This window comes from Triticum urartu, chromosome 7A (genome assembly GCF_056163025.1).
Source record: "Triticum urartu cultivar PI428250 chromosome 7A, HENAU_Tu73, whole genome shotgun sequence".
In the NCBI taxonomy this organism is placed as follows: domain Eukaryota; kingdom Viridiplantae; phylum Streptophyta; class Magnoliopsida; order Poales; family Poaceae; genus Triticum; species Triticum urartu.
Window position 1 is genome coordinate 81,528,532 of NC_141879.1, and position 17,720 is coordinate 81,546,251.

The 17,720-nt window shown below is 47.2% G+C and overlaps 1 protein-coding gene and 2 pseudogenes across 1 annotated transcript; 1 reads left to right on the forward strand and 2 right to left on the reverse strand.

Annotated features, from left to right (window-relative positions):
* The first annotated feature begins 3,605 nt into the window (after nucleotides 1–3,605).
* On the forward strand, nucleotides 3,606–4,187 carry LOC147957996 (uncharacterized). Its single transcript, XM_087531916.1, has one exon. The coding sequence runs from the start codon at nucleotides 3,606–3,608 to the stop codon at nucleotides 4,185–4,187; it is 582 nt and encodes a 193-aa protein (XP_087388042.1).
* Nucleotides 4,188–10,353: 6,166 nt separating this feature from the next.
* On the reverse strand, nucleotides 10,354–10,492 carry LOC125526154 (small nucleolar RNA Z247; annotated as a pseudogene).
* A 4,951-nt stretch (nucleotides 10,493–15,443) lies between these two features.
* LOC147957997 (uncharacterized) lies at nucleotides 15,444–17,207 on the reverse strand (annotated as a pseudogene).
* Nucleotides 17,208–17,720: the final 513 nt, after the last annotated feature.

Genomic DNA, 17,720 nt, shown 5'->3' on the forward strand with positions numbered 1-17,720 from the left:
CTGTAAAGAGAAGGAAGCAAGGTGATGGTGATAATGAAGTTGACATGGATATTCCAAATGAGGCGGCCTCCATGCTGGAGGACCGCCGAGCCCAATGAATGTTGGGGAACGTAGTAATTTCATTGGGCGTAGCAACGAGAGGGGAGAGTGTAGTCCACGTACCCTCGTAGACCGTAAGCGGAAGCGTTATGACAACGCGATTGATGTAGTCGTACGTCTTCACGATCCGACCGATCCTAGTACCGAAAGTACGGCACCTCCGCGATCTGCACGCGTTCGGCTCGGTGACGTCCCACGAACTCTCGATCCAGCTGAGTGTCGAGGGAGAGCTTCATCAGCACGATGGCGTGATGACGGTGATGATGAAGCTACCGGTGCAGGGCTTCGTCTAAGCACTGCAACGATATGACCGAGATGGATTATGGTGGAGGGGGGCACCACACATGGCTAAGACAATGTGTGTTGTTGTGTTCTAGGGTGCCCCTACCCCCGTATCTAAAGGAGGAAGGGGAGAGGCCGGCCGGCCCTTGGGCACGCCAAGGAGGGGAGGAGTCCTCCTCCTAGTAGGAGTAGGACTCCCCCTTTCCTAGTCCAACTAGGAGGAGGAAAGGGGAAGGAAGGAGAGGGAGAGAGGGAGGGAAACAGGGGGCGCTGCCCCCCTCCTTGTCCAATTCAGACTCTGAAAGTGCTAGTGATCGACTAGAGCGGGGGTGAATAGGCGATTTTTATGAAAGTCTTCAAAACATGGAAGTTTCGAAGACAAACGATAGAAATAAACCTATTACCATGCAGCGGAAGATAGACTACACTAGGCAAACCATAGTCAAGTATTCAATGAAGTGAAAGCACAATGACTAATAGTAGCTAGGCAGTAAAGATCAGGTAGGAAGATATTGTGAAGCCAATCAGAACAAGCAGTCACTCAGTGAAGACAAAAGATAATGCAATCATACAATGACTTCACAAGGACCAACAGTAAGTAAAGGGAAGGGAAGGATGAAACCAATGACTCGTTGAAGACAATGATTTGTTGGACCAGTTCCAGTTGCTGTGACAACTGTATGTCTGGTTAGGGAGGCTGAGATTCAACTCAGAAGACCTCGTCTTCACCTTATTCCCCTTGAGCTAAGGACACCCAGTCCTCGCCCAATCACTCTGGTAAGTCTTCAAGGTAGACTTCCAAACCTTCACAGACTTCGTTCACCGGCGATCCACATTGACTCTTGGATGCTCAGAACGCGACGCCTAACCGCCTGGAGGATTCACGGTCCTCAAGTGTAATAAGTCTTTAGATCACACAGACAGGAAGACTTAAGTGGTGCCTAACACTCTTTGACTCTGGGTGTTTAGGGCTTTATCCTCGCAAGGAATTCTCTCTCAAAGGCTTCGAGGTGAGTTGCTCTCAAACGACAAAAGCCGTACTCTAACTCTGAGCAGCCAACAGTTTATGGTTGTAGGGGGTGGGCTATTTATAGCCACTAGGCAACCCGACCTGATTTGTCCGAAATGACCCTTGGTCACTAAGGAACTGACACGTGTTCCAACGGTCAGATTTCAAACACACACGACAACTTTACTTGGACTACAAGCAAAGCTGACTTATCCAACTCTGAACAAGATTTGCTCTCATAGTCTTCACTCGAAGACATAGGATTTTGGCTAAGCATCACTTCAGTCATTCTGACTGGTTCTCTTGGACCCCACTTAACAGTACGGTGGTTCCTATGACTCAACAAAGAAAAACACAGAACGACGAAACTGCTAAGTCTTCACGCGATGTCTTCTCTTATCATAGTCTTCAATGTGAATGTCTTCACATACCACCTCTGACTTCAGTGTATTCATACATTTTAGGGGTCATCTCTGGTAGGAAAACCGAATCAATGAGGGACTTGTACCTGTGTTATCCTGCAATTCTCACAAACACATTAGTCCCTCAACTAGGTTTGTCGTCAATACTCCAAAACCAACTAGGGGTGGCACTAGATGCACTTACAGACTCCTCAAGGGGGGGAGGGGGGGGGGACAGCCCTATGGCCTGCTCCTCTCTCTCTCTTTCTCACAAGGCCCATGTTGGCCCATTAGCCTCCCGGGGGTTCCGATAACCCCCCGACACTGATAATTATCTGGTGACCCCCGGAACTCATCCGGTGTCCGAATATAGTCATCCAATATATCAATTTTATGTCTCGACCATTTGGAGACTCCTTGTCATGTCCGTGATCAAATCCGGGACTCTGAACTACCTTCAGTACATCAAAACACATAAACTCATAATACTGATCGTCACCGAACGTTAAGCATGCGGACCCTACGGGTTCGAGAACTATGTAGACATGACCGATACATGTCTCCGGTAAATAACCAATAGCGGAACCTGGATGTTCATATTGGCTCCCACATATTCTACGAAGATTTTTATCGGTCAAACCGCATAACAACATACGTTGTTCCCTTTGTCATCGGTATGTTACTTGCTCGAGATTCGATCGTCGGTATCTCAATACCTAGTTCAATCTCGTTACCGGCAAGTCTCTTTACTCGTTCCGTAATGCATCATCCCGCAACTAACTCATTAGTCACATTGCTTGCAAGGCTTATAGTGATGTGCATTACCGAGAGGGCCCAGAGATACCTCTCCGACAATAGGAGTGACAAATCCTAATCTTGATCTATGCCAACTCAACAAGTACCATCGGAGACACCTGTAGAGCACCTTTATAATCACCCAGTTACGTTGTGACGTTTGGTAGCACACTAAGTGTTCCTCCGGTATTCGGGAGTTGCATAATCTCATAGTCATAGGAACATGTATAAGTCATGAAGAAAGCAATAACAATATAATAAACGATCAAGTGCTAAGCTAACGGAATGGGTCAAGTCAATCACATCATTCTCTAATGATGTGATCCCGTTAATCAAATAACAACTCTTTGTCTATGGTTAGGAAACTTAACCATCTTTGATTCAACGAGCTAGTCAAGTAGAGGCATAGTAGTGACACTCTGTTTGTCTATGTATTCACACATGTACTAAGTTTCCGGTTAATACAATTCTAGCATGAATAATAAACATTTATCATCTGATGCTCAAAAAAAATATTTATCATGATATAAAGAAATATAAATAACAACTTTATTATTGCCTCTAGGGCATATTTCCTTCAATGAATTGCATAAGTTGGAACTGCCGGGAGGGGGGAATACCTGGACAGTTCAAGAGCTTGCGACTTTGTGCGAGTCGCATCTCCCCATATTGGTGTTTTTGTGTGAAACAAGGCAAAAAGAAACTAAGATGAGAAGATACAGGAACCGTTTGGGTCTGAAAGGCTTTTGTGGTGTGGATAGCATTGGTATGAGTGGTGGTCTTGCATTATACTGGCATCTTATGACGTTGTGGTTCTGGATAAAGATGAGCGCCATATTGAGGTTCTGGTGCAGGTGCACGGTGAGACTGCACAATGGAGAATTACTTGTGTTTATGGGGAGCCAAGGGTTGAAAACAAACATATGATGTGGACGAAGCTTCAGAATCTGAAAAATATTAATGACCTGCCGTGGTTAGTTATCGGGGACTTTAACGAGGCTCTTTGGAATTTCGAGCATATGTCGGCTTCTCCCAGGTTGGAGCAGCAAATGTTGGCGTTCCGAGATGCTCTGGAAATATGCGGCCTGGTCGATTTGGGTTTCAAAGGTGTGCCTTTCACTTATGACAATAAATGTAGTGGCGCCGGTAATGTCAAAGTAAGATTAGATCGTGCGGTGGCAAACAATGCATGGAGAAATCTTTTTGCATTTGCTTCTGTAACGCACGTCCCATCGCCGTGTTCAGATCACGTCGCTCTAGTGCTAAAGGGCGAGGCCGATCCAGGACCTACTGTTGGGCGCAACCGTCGTTACGAGGTCTTCTGGGAAAGAGATTCGACCCTACCAGAAGTTATAAAGGAGGCGTGGGAAGCTGTAGGTGTTGTCCAGAACTTGTCTCAGCTAAGGAACGCTTTGACAAAAACCATGGTCTCCCTAGGCGTGTGGAGCAGGAAGTTTGGCAATGTTACACGTGAACTTGCTAAGTCACGAATGCAGCTAGAGGAGCTAATGAATATGAATGCGGACATGCAAGATATTAGAATGGTGACTGACAGGATGAATGAGCTCTTATATCAAGAGGAGATGCTATGGTTACAATGATCAAGAATTTCATGGCTCAGAGAGGGTGATCGTAACACCAAATTCTTCCAAAGTAAAGCTGTTTGGAGGGTTAGGAAGAATAAGATCCATCAGTTAACTGACAGTGTGGATACGGTACACTCAGATTTTGCAGCCATGGGCAAACTTACAAATGAGTATTTTCAAAATATGTTCTCTGCTGATGGGTCGCTTGATGCCTCCCTGGTGACAGACCTTCTCGAGGTGAAGGTAACGGAGGAGGACAATGTTAAACTTTGTGCACCCTTTTTGGAGAAAGAAATTTCGGATGCCTTGTTTCAGATTGGACCCTTAAAGGCGGGACCTGATGGATTTTCAGCAAGGTTTTTTCAACGTAATTGGAGTACCTTAAAGGAGGGTGTTGTGGCGGCAGTGAATGACTTTTTTCATACAGGAATTATGCCGGAGGGGGTAAACTCCACTTGCATTGTCTTTATTCCTAAAATTGCTAACCCCTCAAAGTTATCTGATTACAGGCCAATAAGTCTATGTAATGTAATTTACAAGGTTATTTCCAAATGTCTGGTGAACCGTCTATGTCCGTTGATGGATAACCTTATCTCGGAGGAACAAAGTGCATTTATCCCGCAGACTAAGGCATAGCCTAGTGGTGGGAAGGGGTTGATGCCTTCCCACCCACCTAGGTTCAAGGCATGATACTTGCAATTTGGGTTTGTTGCACCAATTATACTGTAGGGGTTCCCTTACAGTCTTTCTGTCAAAAAAAAGTGCGTTTATCCCAGGGAGGATGATCACTGGCAATGCACTTGTTGCCTTTTAATGTATTCATTACATCAAGCAAAAAAAGGATCCCACAAAAAGTTTCTGTGCTTATAAACTTGATCTGTCAAAGGCTTATGATAGGGTGGATTGGATTTTCTCGAGGTAAGTGATGCAAAAGGTGGGTTTCTCTCAACGATGGATTGACTGGATAATGACGTGTGTCACATCGATGAGATACTCTGTAAATTAAATGGAACCCCCTTGGATTCGTTTGCACCGTCGCGAGGGCTTCGGCAAGGTGATCCACTATCACCATTCATGTTTCTCTTTATTGCCGATGGACTGTCAGCTATACTGAAGAATAAGGCGTCGACAGGTAGTATCATTCCTGTCAGAATTTGTAGAAGAGCTCTGGGAATCTCGCATCTTTTGTTTGCGGATGACACCTTATTATTTTTCGAAGCTTCTAGTGCCCAGGCTGAGAATGTTAGAGCAGCTTTGAACACATACGGTTCAGCCACGGGACAAAGCCTAAATTACAGTAAATGTTCAATGTTTTTCGGTGGGGCGTGCCCAATTATGATTCAAAATCAGGTCCGAGATGTGTTGGGGGTAACGAGTTTGGTGTTTGAGGAGAGGTATCCGGGTCTACCTACACCGGATGGACGACTATCGAAGGGCAAGTTTCAGAATTTACAAACAAGCCTCACCAAACGATTGGTTCAGTGGGGTGATGGGCATTTGGCAATGCCAGGTAGGGAAGTTTTAATCAAGTCAGTTGCTCAGGCCCTCCCCACGTATATCATGGGGGTTTTCAAGCTATCCTTCTCAATTTGTGATGACCTCATGAGAATGGTGAGGAATTTTTATTGGGGATCAGCTAAGGGCAAAAGAACGGTACACTGGAAAGGCTGGCCACATCTACTGCTATCCAAGGACAGGGGAGGTGTGGGCTTTCGTGATTTCAGGTTGTTCAATCAAGCCCTGCTGGCTCGTCAAGCTTGGCGGCTAGTAACTCGACCAGATAGTTTATGTGCTCAGCTGCTCAAATCAAGATACTATCCGGAAGGAAATATTTTAGACACAGTTTTTTTGGGTAATGCCTCCTCATCTTGGCAAGCAATCAGTCATGGATTAGACTTGTTGAAGAAAAGGATAGTGTGGCGGGTTGGTAACGGCAGGAGTATTAGAGTTTGGAGGGATAACTGGCTACCAAGGCCTTTTTCTTTCAAGCCAATCTCCCAGCGAGGTACTTGCCGGATCCGCTATGTATCAGGCTTGTTAAATGAGAATGGTTCATGGAATGTGGGGCTTCTCAATCAGTTTTTGGTTACGGCCGATGTGTATGAGATCCTAAAAATTAGGGCGAGCCCTAGAGGTGAGGAAGATGTTATTGCCTGGGGTCCTGGAAAATTTGGTATGTTTACAGTTAAAAGTGCTTATCACTTCGCTTTTGAAGAGGCTTATGGTTCGAGCATGGCTTCTTCTAGCTCTGTACCATCAGGAAGCCGCAAGTGTTGGGAGTATATCTGGAAGTGTGATGTTCCTCCTGCAGTCCGGAATTTTGCATGGCGTTTGGCTACTGATTCATTGCCGACTTGGAGGAACAAACATAAAATTGGTCTGGAAACCATTAGGTACTGCCCGGTGTGTGCGGTTGAGGAGGAGGATAATTATCACCCGTTTATGCGCTGCCAGTTCGGTCGTGATCTATACTTATCCATGTCCATGGTTTGGAAAATGCCGACCATTGAGTCCGTGTGCAACAATGGGAAAGAATGGCTCCTACATGCTTTAGCTCCGCTCATTGATATAGAACGAAGTATGATGCTCATGACCCTATGGAGGATTTGGCATGTTCGTAATGAGCTGGTTCACAATAAACCAGCTCCGCCCATGGATGCTTCAGTAAGATTTCTTCAGAGCTATTTGGACTCCTTGATCGGCATCAAGTTAAATACTCAGGTTGATCCGGTGAAAGGGAAAACTGTCATATCTTATGACCGGCCCAGTGTGCCATGTGCTTCAGCACCAGTTTTAAAATGGAAACCACCTATTGTTGGATGGGTGAAACTCAATACAGACGGCTCTTATATTTCAGGCGACGGGGCTGGTGCGGGTATGATACTCAGGAATGCACAGGGTGACATCATTTTTTCAGCCTGCAGGTCTCTATTTTATTGCAGGGATGAACTGGAATCAGAATTATGCGCGTGTATGGAGGGACTGTCCCTTGCTATACAACGTTCTGGACTTCCTGTAGCTATTGAGATGGACTCGGCGGTGGCAATTTCTCTGATCTCCAGTGTGGCTCCTGATCGATCTGTCTATGCTTCGGTGGTAAATGAGATTAAATTTCTCATGACTCTTAGACATACTTGTGTTACTCATGTCTTTCGTTCACAAAATAAAGCTAGTGATAGCTTGGCTAGTTTTGGTAGAATTCATGGCAGGACGATGACCTGGTTTGGGTCTGGTCCGCCGGATGTTTTGGAGATTGTTCGTAAGGACTGTAATAACTCTTTGATTGAGTAATGCAAGTATTTCTCCTGCAAAAAAAACTTGGTATGCAAGAACGAACCAGGCAATACATTTCCACTTCGGTAAACTGTTCTTGCAGTGCCATAGTTATCAGAAAACAAACATGTGTGATGACGTTTCTGAACCATAATAATGGTAACTTGTGGATTATAAATTGGATCCACCGAAGCACATGCCTAAATTTATTTTCCAAAAATGTCAAGTCAGCAAAACAAAATGAAATTTAATCGCAGAAACTAATGTAGACATGAAAGTCACCCTTTTAATGGCAGAAAGTTCATGCTCAAGAACCTGATTGAGCTTTTCTTTGCTTACAACATCCCTAAAAAATTATAGAACTATAAAAAATACAATCAAAAGAGCAAAGGAAACATAGCTAAAAATCAAGACCAACACCTGTAGAATATGATCCTCCCAGGTATATGTCCAGTCGCCCTCATGAAAGAAATGAGTGTTCTCTGGATAGTTTATGGTAGTTTCATGCATGCACATAGACGTATCATGTAATAATGTAATATTCATATATTTAAGAAGGGTAAGATCATACTTGATCATTCCGCCAGGTATACATCCACTTTTACAGTCATTTTTGTTAAAGAGACACTGTATAATCTCTTCACGATGGGCTTGTGGCCGGACTGATCCAACATACTTGGTGACCTCCGGCCAGTCTTGAGAAGCTACAACCTTCACAAAACGTGAAATTGTTAAAGATAGTAATTACATAGCGCCATAGACAATCTTTTGCTATGTGGTTAGTTTTTTTTTACAAATTCGACATTTCCCTTTATACTCATCATAACCTTGAAAGTTGTTGTCACCGCCATAATTACCACCGTAGCCACCACAGTAGCCACGTTGACGCCCTTGATTGTTGTTGTAGAAGGGACGCCTGTGATTGTTGTTGTTGTTGTAGTGCTGACCGCGGCCACCGTTGTTGTTGTTGTTGTTGTTGTTGTTGTTGTTGTAGAAGGCACCACCAGCGCCGCCGTTCTTGTTCTAGTTGACGTGGTTGCCGCTGCCACCGTTGTTGTTGCTGCCACCGCTGCGATACCCGCCACCACCATTGGTTAGAGCATCTCCAGCCGCTCCCCCAAGGGCTTTTCGGCATCGGCGCCCAAAAACCGGCCCAGTCGCGCTCCCAGGAGCCCATTTTTCGTCGGTTTGACCCGAAACTGGCGCTGACGGACCCAGTTCGAACCCGACGCGCTGGGGCGCCCGAGGGCGTCGGGGCAAATGGTTTTGGCGCAAACGAAAGGCAGGCCCGCCGAGTCAGCGACCCACTCCTCGTCGTCCTCACAATGCCTCGTTTCCCGCAAGAAATCAATACCAAGTCTGCCGCCGGTCAGCCTTCCATTGATTCCTCACGGGCGGCGCGGTGCGGCGACGCGCCCCCTCCCGCCACGCGTACACAGAACGCCGCCCTCCGGGCCGCTATATAAGCAGCACCTCCCTCGCCGAAGACGCACCTGCCCGCAACCCTCTCTCTCCCCGTGCTCAGCTGCCGCCGCCGAACTCTTTCCGCCGCCGCAGAGATGGAAGAGAGGTTCCCCGGCGACGGGGCGGTGGCCAATGGCTTCGGCCGCCGCTCGCTGCACGAGTGGGAAACCCACCTCCTGCATGAAGCGAACATCCCGGCGCCTCCCGGCATGCGCGCGCCGAGGCGATGGAGGCTCAGCGCCAGGGGAGTCCCCGTGCCCCCGATGCCCGACGTCACGCGCCCCGACTACTTCGACGCAGAGGCCGAGCGTGCGCGGGCGTCGCTGACGGAGGAGCAGCGGGCCCGCCCGGAGTACGCCGCCGACAACCACCAGGCATGGGCGGCCTACTTCGAGTGCCGGCAGGCGGAGCGGCTGGCCTACACCAACAACGCACCGGTGGTGCGGGGGACCAAGAACAGCGACGACCGCCGCCTGTGGTGGGGCGCCTCCAGCTGCACGCTCCACATCGTCCTCGAGCACCTCGAGGGCGGCAACGAGCCGCCGTTCACATACCTTGCGGCCCCGGCCCCCGCCGGAGCGGCGGCCAATGGATGCCGAGGAGGACCGGCTCCTCTTCCTCCCCCTCCCACTCCTCCGGCTCGCCGGCGCTGTACATCGTCAAGGCCGAGCCTGCGGAGACTCCGCACAGCCGGCACACCCGCAGCGTCGGCATCGTCATCAACGAGGGCAGGCGCGCCTCCTCCTCGGCTCCTCCCCACCTCGTCAAGCCGAAGAGGGTGCCGGGGCTCGCTGCCGTCAAGATGGAGGCGGGGTTCGATGATGCCGCAACCATGAAGTGGGTGCGGGAGGACTGGGCGTGACTGGAGCTGGACCGCCAGCGCCGCGCCCTAGAGGAGATTGCCGCTCGACGCCGTGGCCACGGCGAGGAAGGCATCATCGTTATCTACGATAGCGACGACGACGCACTGCCGCCACCGGTCCGCCAGGGCGAATCCGGGCAGGGGTCCAGCTGGGGCGGCCGCGTGAAGGAGGAGAAGGACGACGACGGCGGCGACTTCGCCGAGTTCAGTGAGTTCTTCCTGTAGTCGCGGCCTTTCTTTTTTTTAAGTAAGTTTAAGTTTGCTATGTAAAAAACTGTTCAAGTCGCCGAAGTTTATGCCCGTTTGCCGAATTATATCAGAATTTATTTTCATTTTTTTAAAACGCCTTCTGGGGCGATCCTGGGGCCGGCGGCTGGGAACCCGATCGGTCCCAAGCCGATTTTAGCGCGGGGTTGCCCCCAAGCGGTGATTTTTCGAGCCCCCTAGGGGGCCAACGGCTAGAGATGCTCTTAGGCGAGCCACGACTGTTGCCCTTGCCGCCACCACGACGGTTCCTTGCAGCCATGTTGGCCAAAGATTTGAAGCCTCCAGCTCCAGAACCATGGAAGAGTTTGACCTGCTGATCGAAGTTCGCCACCATTGAGAACAACTCATCAATGGAGACAGACTCAGTGCGGACGTACAGTGCTGATATGATGGGTTGATAGTCCATATCTAGCCCCGCAATGATGAAGGAGAGCAGCTCCTCTTCTCCGCCGGGCCTCCCTGCTGCTGCAAGTTAATCTGAAAGCGATCTCATAGAAGCAAAATAAGTAGCAACAGATTCAGAACCTTTGTGGGTATTGGTCAGAGAGATTCTGATGTTGTTTGCACGGGATTTGGATTGAGCAGCAAACATGGCGGAGAGGGCTTTCCAGATGCACGGGATGTCTCCATCGAGGCAACTTGCACGAAGATTTCTTTGAAGAAGTGCCTCAGCAGATAGGCTACAATCCGCTGGTCTTGGATCAACCAAGGGTGTAGGCAGGATTCAGAACGATCTGTTCCTTTCCTTTAGAATTTTTTGCTGTAATTGTCCTGGAGGGCTCGGGAGTAGTTTCATCAAGGTACCCATATAGGCCGGCTCCCATAATCTGAGAGCGAGCCTGGGCACGCCATAGGACATAGTTGGTGTGGCTTAAAGGTTCAGAGGTATTGTTGTTTAGGACGGAGAAAGAAGCGAGGTGGAGGAGGAAGACATGGTTGCGGCTTGGTTTTGATCTGGAGGAGGTTTTGATGGCGGCTAGGTTTGATCTGATAAAGAGCTAGATGTGGAGGAAGAAGAAAGCTCTGACTACCATATAAGTTTTGGTAAAGCGTCTCAACTCCCGTAACATGGGAGCCCGAAGTTTATGGGCCAATAGCTCATGTGCGACGTTTTTCATGCGAATTGGAAGGAGTGCAATGTAGTTCGAATGAATGGCTGTGATGCGACGTCTTCGAAGCCAACAATAGCTCCAATGCGACATGACTCTGTTTAACCGTGAAATGAAAAACACGAGGGGTTAGCAATTTGAGTTATGACACGCGGGACCCACTAGTTACTCGCATGCGGGTGGGACCCATAACTTATCCACACAAGCATGCCCGTGCTCATCAGCGTGCCCCGACCCGAGGCAGCCACGAGCCCGAGCCAGCCCGCCCCCTCCATTGCTTGCCCTGCCCCTTTCCTTTCCCACCTTCTTCTTCCTCTGCTCCGGCAACGAAGCGCGCCGCCGGCGAGTGATGTCTAGCTCGACTTCGGCCACCCGCCAATCATGGACGCAGTATGGTCCACTGCCGTTGACAAGATGCCCCGATTGCCCGCGCATGGAGCCTCTGAAGCGTTTGACTTGTGTGAGGTAAGAAAATGGCAACCGTGGGCGCGAGTTTGTGAAATGCTTGAGCAAGCCACAGGCGAGGCAGGTTAGATCTGTGTTCTTGACCAATCCTATGGTCTAATTTCTCCCTATTTCTTTCTTTTTTCCTCAAATTAGGGCGGTGGATCTGGGTGGTGGATCTAGGATTCGTGTGCCGCCGGCCCCCTGTTTTTCAGGTTCTGAAGAAATGTGGGCATTTTGAGTGGCTCGATGACTATGTTGAAAGGTTGAAATTGGAGGGATCAATCCCAACCCAAGAGCTCAATTTTGGGGGGCGGCTTGCCGTGGAACAAGCCCCCAATTTGACGGATAGAGCCGATCCGATGATGCACAGTGCAGAACTGAACTGTGAATTTAAGAAAATTGGCAAGCAACTAAAGCATCTGATCGATTTGAAGCAGCAAGCAAATATGATGGCTGGAGCATTTTATGGTTGTGTCATTGCTATGGGTTTATTTTACTTGATGTTCATCAATCGCTAGAATTTGTTAGAGTTTCAGTTAGTGTGTCAGCTAGTTTCAGGGGTGCCCAGTAGTTTGAGTTAGCCAGGGATCATTTGTTAGATGAATTTGAATTTGTGTGAAGCAAAACTTGCTTGAATTATTGTAATGATATTCTCAGGGGCCCTATTCAGTGTTCATGCTCTGTTTCCTTTGTTTTTGTTCTTCAGTAAACAAAGTACACACCCAAATTCAGTTTCTAGTAAAAAACAAAACTAGGCTGCCGAATAGATGTTGGGCCGTGAGAAAATGGGCCCTGAGAAAATAACCATGCCCAAGACCAGCCTACCCGCATAGGGGCACCAGCCCACCTCTACCTTCGGCAAATAAAATGTTAATTGTTTTTACTTTGGCCTTTTTCTTGCACTAAATTTTGTGATGGATCATTTTTTGATGCACTAAAACTAAATGTTAATTGTTTTTATGCATGTCTGTTCCATGAACTAAATGAGTTGCATGCTTGCATGAAGTAAATTAGTTTGCATTTCCTAGTTGCATGTCCATAGTGGGTTTGCATGGGGCTCCTAGTTGCATGCCCATGGTTTGGCCAATATTTTGAAGACGGTGTGTGTGGGGATCGGGGGTGTAGCAACCCGGGCCCGTAGCAACCCATAGCAATACACGAATAATAAGCAAGAAAAACCCATAACAATTTACAAATAATAGCACGAAATACACAATATATATAGTAGCATAACGATTATATAGAAGCGTAACGATTGCAACCCATAGTTCCAGGATAGCCTTACAACTCCATGATAGCCTTACAACTTAAAATACTAATACAACTTAATAATAGTAGCATAACGATTACAACTTAAAAAAACTAATACGATAGATATATAGCAAGCTAGATAGATCGGGGGGCACCAAACGCGGGTTCTTCTTATCCTCCTCCTCCGGGTGAACAACGCCACCTCGCTCCTCCGGCCGCCGCCCTTCACTCCTCCCCGTTGTTGATGGGGTACGGGAGCGTGTGCATAACGCCGTTGTTGGGGAAGATGCTGTTCAAGTCAGTGAAGATATTATAGGTGGTGAAAGCTATGAACTCACAACCAACCCAATACGCTCGCCCGAGGAGATGGAAAGCATTGAACGGGTTAGTGAACGTGGCGAGGAGCCCAATCACAACGTCGTTGTGGTTGACCTCCTTAAGATGGTACATCCGAGGAGAGCCGCGGGGGAGGTGGCGGAAGCCGGCCGCAAGGAAGAACTCCGTTAACTCCCTTGCGCCCCTCCACCTAGAGATTGCCCACACCCTAAGGGTTCTCTCTACATACACTCCGGCCGGGTAGAGCCTTTCCGGCACGGTTGGGGGGAAGCGGTAGGTGGGGGCATTGTACTGCATGGTGGCGGGGTGGCTCGAGGGCTCGATCGGGTTTGATGGAGAAGAAGGAAGAAGGAGGGCAGAGGAGGCAGAGGATGGGGTATGGATGAGGAGGGAGAGGAAGACGATAGTGCTCGGCTTAAATAGCCCAAGTGCGACGTGGTTTCACCCCGTAGAATTAATGGGCGGGCGGCGTTTGGTGGCGCCCCATAAAAGTGTGTACACGAGCGTGGGAAACGGGCTGCGATGCTTCTGTGCCACCGGTCACAGGTCAAGGGGGACGGGCTCACGCACGCGTCTGTGCCGTCGTGGGTCAAGGGGACACGCCTGCCCCGGGTTCTCTGCGTGTGCCGCCCGTGCATGCATGCCGTAGCCCATTAATTTGCCCATCTTGCTAGGGCCTGGCTAGAGGGCAACGTTCGATCGATGGGAGATGTGACAATAATGGATGCCTTCACTTGCCCATCTTGTAACGGGCAGCACGCCATTTGAACTGCATCGATACCCATCATGCCAGTATTGTGTCGTTCAAAGAGGAGCACGCCATGCACCGTTGGCTTTTTGGTTGTCTTCATCGGGGTCTGGCTGCTGCATTGTGGCCGGGTGCATGCTTTGATGCGACACTGCATCGGTGCTAATGGTAGGCATGCGACAGCTTACTGCGTCGATAGGGGTGGCGGAGCAGGCTACGTCGAGGGCATGCATGCAACGCACGGGCGCAGTTCTACGGGTGGGCATGCATGCTGCGGGTAGGCACGGGCACGCATGCAACGATGGAAAGGGCAATGCGTAGGCTTGGTCCATGCACCGCGTCAACTCGTGCCGTTGGATTCAAATGAACGGTCATGATGCCCCAACGAGAGAGGTTGATCCAAACCCCACCGATTCAACCAATCAGCGCGTCTCATGTGGACCGATGCACACTGATTCAACCAATTAGCGCGTCTCATGCGGATCGATGCACATTGTAGCTAACCCTAGCGCCTGATCTCAACTGTCCACGCACAACGATCGACGACTCGGTAGTGTGCGGGATTTTGAGGGGTTTTGACTGATTAGGGTTGAGCATAACTAATTCAAAAAAAATCAAAAAAATATTAAACTTGCGCACATAGTCTTATTATATCGTATAGTAACTAGAAAAAAAATAATATAAATATGGTTTACATACATTTTTACAAAAAATCCTTCACTAAATTGTCATTCCTCGAACAATGTAGTATGGAGTTCAAGGGAGAGAGTAGTGGGCACCCGAGAGTAGGTGGGATTTTGAAAATGAAAAGTGTGAAAACCTCACCAAAACTTCATTTTGGATTGACTAAGAAATATCTTAACTTACTTTTCTCATTTTCATGTTTTAAACTTGTTTAATTTTCTATTAAACCTTGTTTTTTTAAAAATAAAATAAAATAATAGAAAATTAATTCAATAAATAGTGAGACTTTAGATTTACACTATATAGGTAGAATAGATGTGTAGAAAAATTATTTGGCTGGTTTAGACAAGGTGCCAAAAAAACTTGCTTAAATATGAGGCCGTTTACCCTACCTTTGGAGGTCATTTGAAACACACTTTTCATGACTATGAGTTCAACTTACCAAAAGGGCTCGGATTGATCAACAAGCAAACATATTTTAGTTGAGGTACTTTAGATAGTATTAAAACATCAATACCCCATCCCTAATTCAAATTTGAGCCCAACTTTGAATCCAAATTTGAATTTAAAACAATGACACATTATATTATCTATTATTTTATTTGGCTGGTTTAGACAAGGTACCAACAAACAAGTTCGAATAGAAATACGGGGATACATAGTGACTACCAGTACGCACCAAGTTACAAATATTATTACATGACACAAATTTTCAAACTGTTCTCTGTTCTACCTCTTCCTACCACGTCGTGTGCCCTTCTTCGCCTTAGCACTTCTTGTTTTTGGTTCTACTACACACAAAAGTTCACTGATCATCTTGGTTTTCTTCACTAGTCTTTCAACACCTCGCCAACACCCTCGAGATCAGTGTCTTCAGTCTGAATGTTGACAGCAGTTTCAGTTTCCTCGGTGTGTATCTCAACATGGGTTTCTTCAGTCTGAACCTCGACACGCTCAGGTTCAGTTTCAACCTCGAGAGCAGTTTCTTCAGTCTGAATGTTGACTGCAATTTCAGTTTCTTCGGTGTGCACCTCCACATCAGTTTCTTCAGTCTGAATGTTGACTGCAGCAGGATTTTCTTTAGTCTGCTCAGGCTCAGGCACACTTCTCTTCTTTCTACAGCCATTGACTCTTGCTTTTTTTGTTGGCCAACACTGTTCAACAACAAGGGATTGACTTGCTCGCTTCCTCCTGGCCATTGGGAAAATGTTATAGATATAGTAATTGGAAAAAGCACCAAATCAAAACATAGACAAATAAACAAGAACATACTTTGGCTTATCAGGAGTGTAACAGCATTTGACAGATCCCACTCTGTGCCCAAGTTCCTGGCACAACTCGCATCTGTTTTTGTTACCTTTTTGGCTTTCCATCTTTCTTTCCCTTCGTACTACTCCCACCTTTCTCAAACCATGCCTTGAATCTACTCTGTTTAGGCCTGCCAGCCTTTCTTTTCGTCAAGGGAGGACACATGGAAAATTCAATCTCCACTTCAGGCCACTGAGACTGATCTGTAAGTGCTGGAATTGGAGTAGCATATGCAGCTTTGAATCTTGCTACCGAATAATATTCATGCAAATATGGGTGCATGTTTATCTTTGGTTGGGATGCTAAGAAAAGGATGGCATTCTCAGATGGTTTACCAGTGTGTTGCCAGTCGAGGCAAGTGCAATCATGCAATTCAGTGTTAACAACATGTCTCCTTCCAGTTCTATTATCTCTAACTTCAGCACCCCAAGGTGAAGAATTTTCAACAAACAAATGTGAAAGACTTCTGCTCCTATTGACCACCTGTTGTACCACTGCTGGAAGCTTATCACCTTGCAGACAATCACCTATCCTTCTTCTCAATTCCCACAACCGCATGAGCATGATCCTGATTTGGTCAACCATGTCATGCACAGGCAAATCTTTTAACTCCTTCACCTTGTTGTTGAAACTCTCTGCCAAATTGTTGTTGATGTGGTCACACTTGATGGCAGTGTTGAATCCTGACCTGTACCATAACAAAGAATGGTAGGTGTTCAGCCATGGACCAAACTCATCGCATGTTGCCATTATCTTATCAAGATGATATTTGTGTGTCTGTCTAGTGTAAGATCTTGCTGCTGGCCACATGCGCCCAAATTCTTCTTTTCTAATTTTTTTGATCAAATTTATCCACAAATGACCGAAGCACTCCCTCCGCTAAGCATGTGGGAAAACATTTTCACTGAATTTTCCAGCCCCTTACATGCATTTGTGTGTATAGCCAAAGGTGACACTGGCCCTAGGCATCTTTTCAACTGGATCATGAACCATGTCCATGAAGCCTCTGTTTCTGACTGAAACAAGCCAACAGCAATAGGAAACATCCAGTTGTGTCCATCTAGAGCATTGCATGCTGCCAACTGACCATTCCACTTGCCTGTCAAAAATGATGCGTCTATGCTCAAATATGGACGGCACCCTGCTTTGAAGCCATCGATGCAAGGCTTCAAAGCTATAAAAAACTTGGAGAACTTGACTTCACCTTCGGCTGATACCTCAGTATGTATCTCCACAACACTGCCAGGTGACCTCTTTTCCACCTCTGCTTTGAGGTTGTAAAACATCCTAAATGTATTTGCCCAATCACCATATAAATTTTTCATTGCCCTTTGTTTTGCCTTCCACACTGTGGTATATTTCAATTTAATGGGGTACATCTTTTCCAAGTCTACTTTGAGTTTCTTGGCAGTAGTGTTTGGTGTTTTGGCTAAAATTGGGGTGATCTTTTCTGCAACCCAAAGTTGTGATGTCATGGTTGATACTCTCTGTGAACTTGTAATACAAGTATGTTGATTGGGGATTTGGTTAACCCTGACAGTACTTCCATCAGGTTGCAGTCTAGCAGATATGTACCACTTGCAAGGTTTGACACTACCATCAAATCCTCTGCACCTCGCATAAAACTTCTTTCTATCAGTCCAAACAGTCTTGGCATCAAACTCATGTTTCACTGCATAAGTCTTGAAATACATCCTAAACTCCTTCATGCTTGGGAACAACTTGCCTACTTCAGTGACAGGGTTTTCTTTGTCATACACATGCACCAGCTCATCATCATGTGCATCATCTACTTCATC

Coding starts and splice junctions, on each gene's coding strand:
- LOC147957996 (XM_087531916.1), top strand. CDS start 3,606: ATGTCGGCTTCTCCCAGGTTGGAGCAGCAAATGTTGGCGTTCCGAGAT.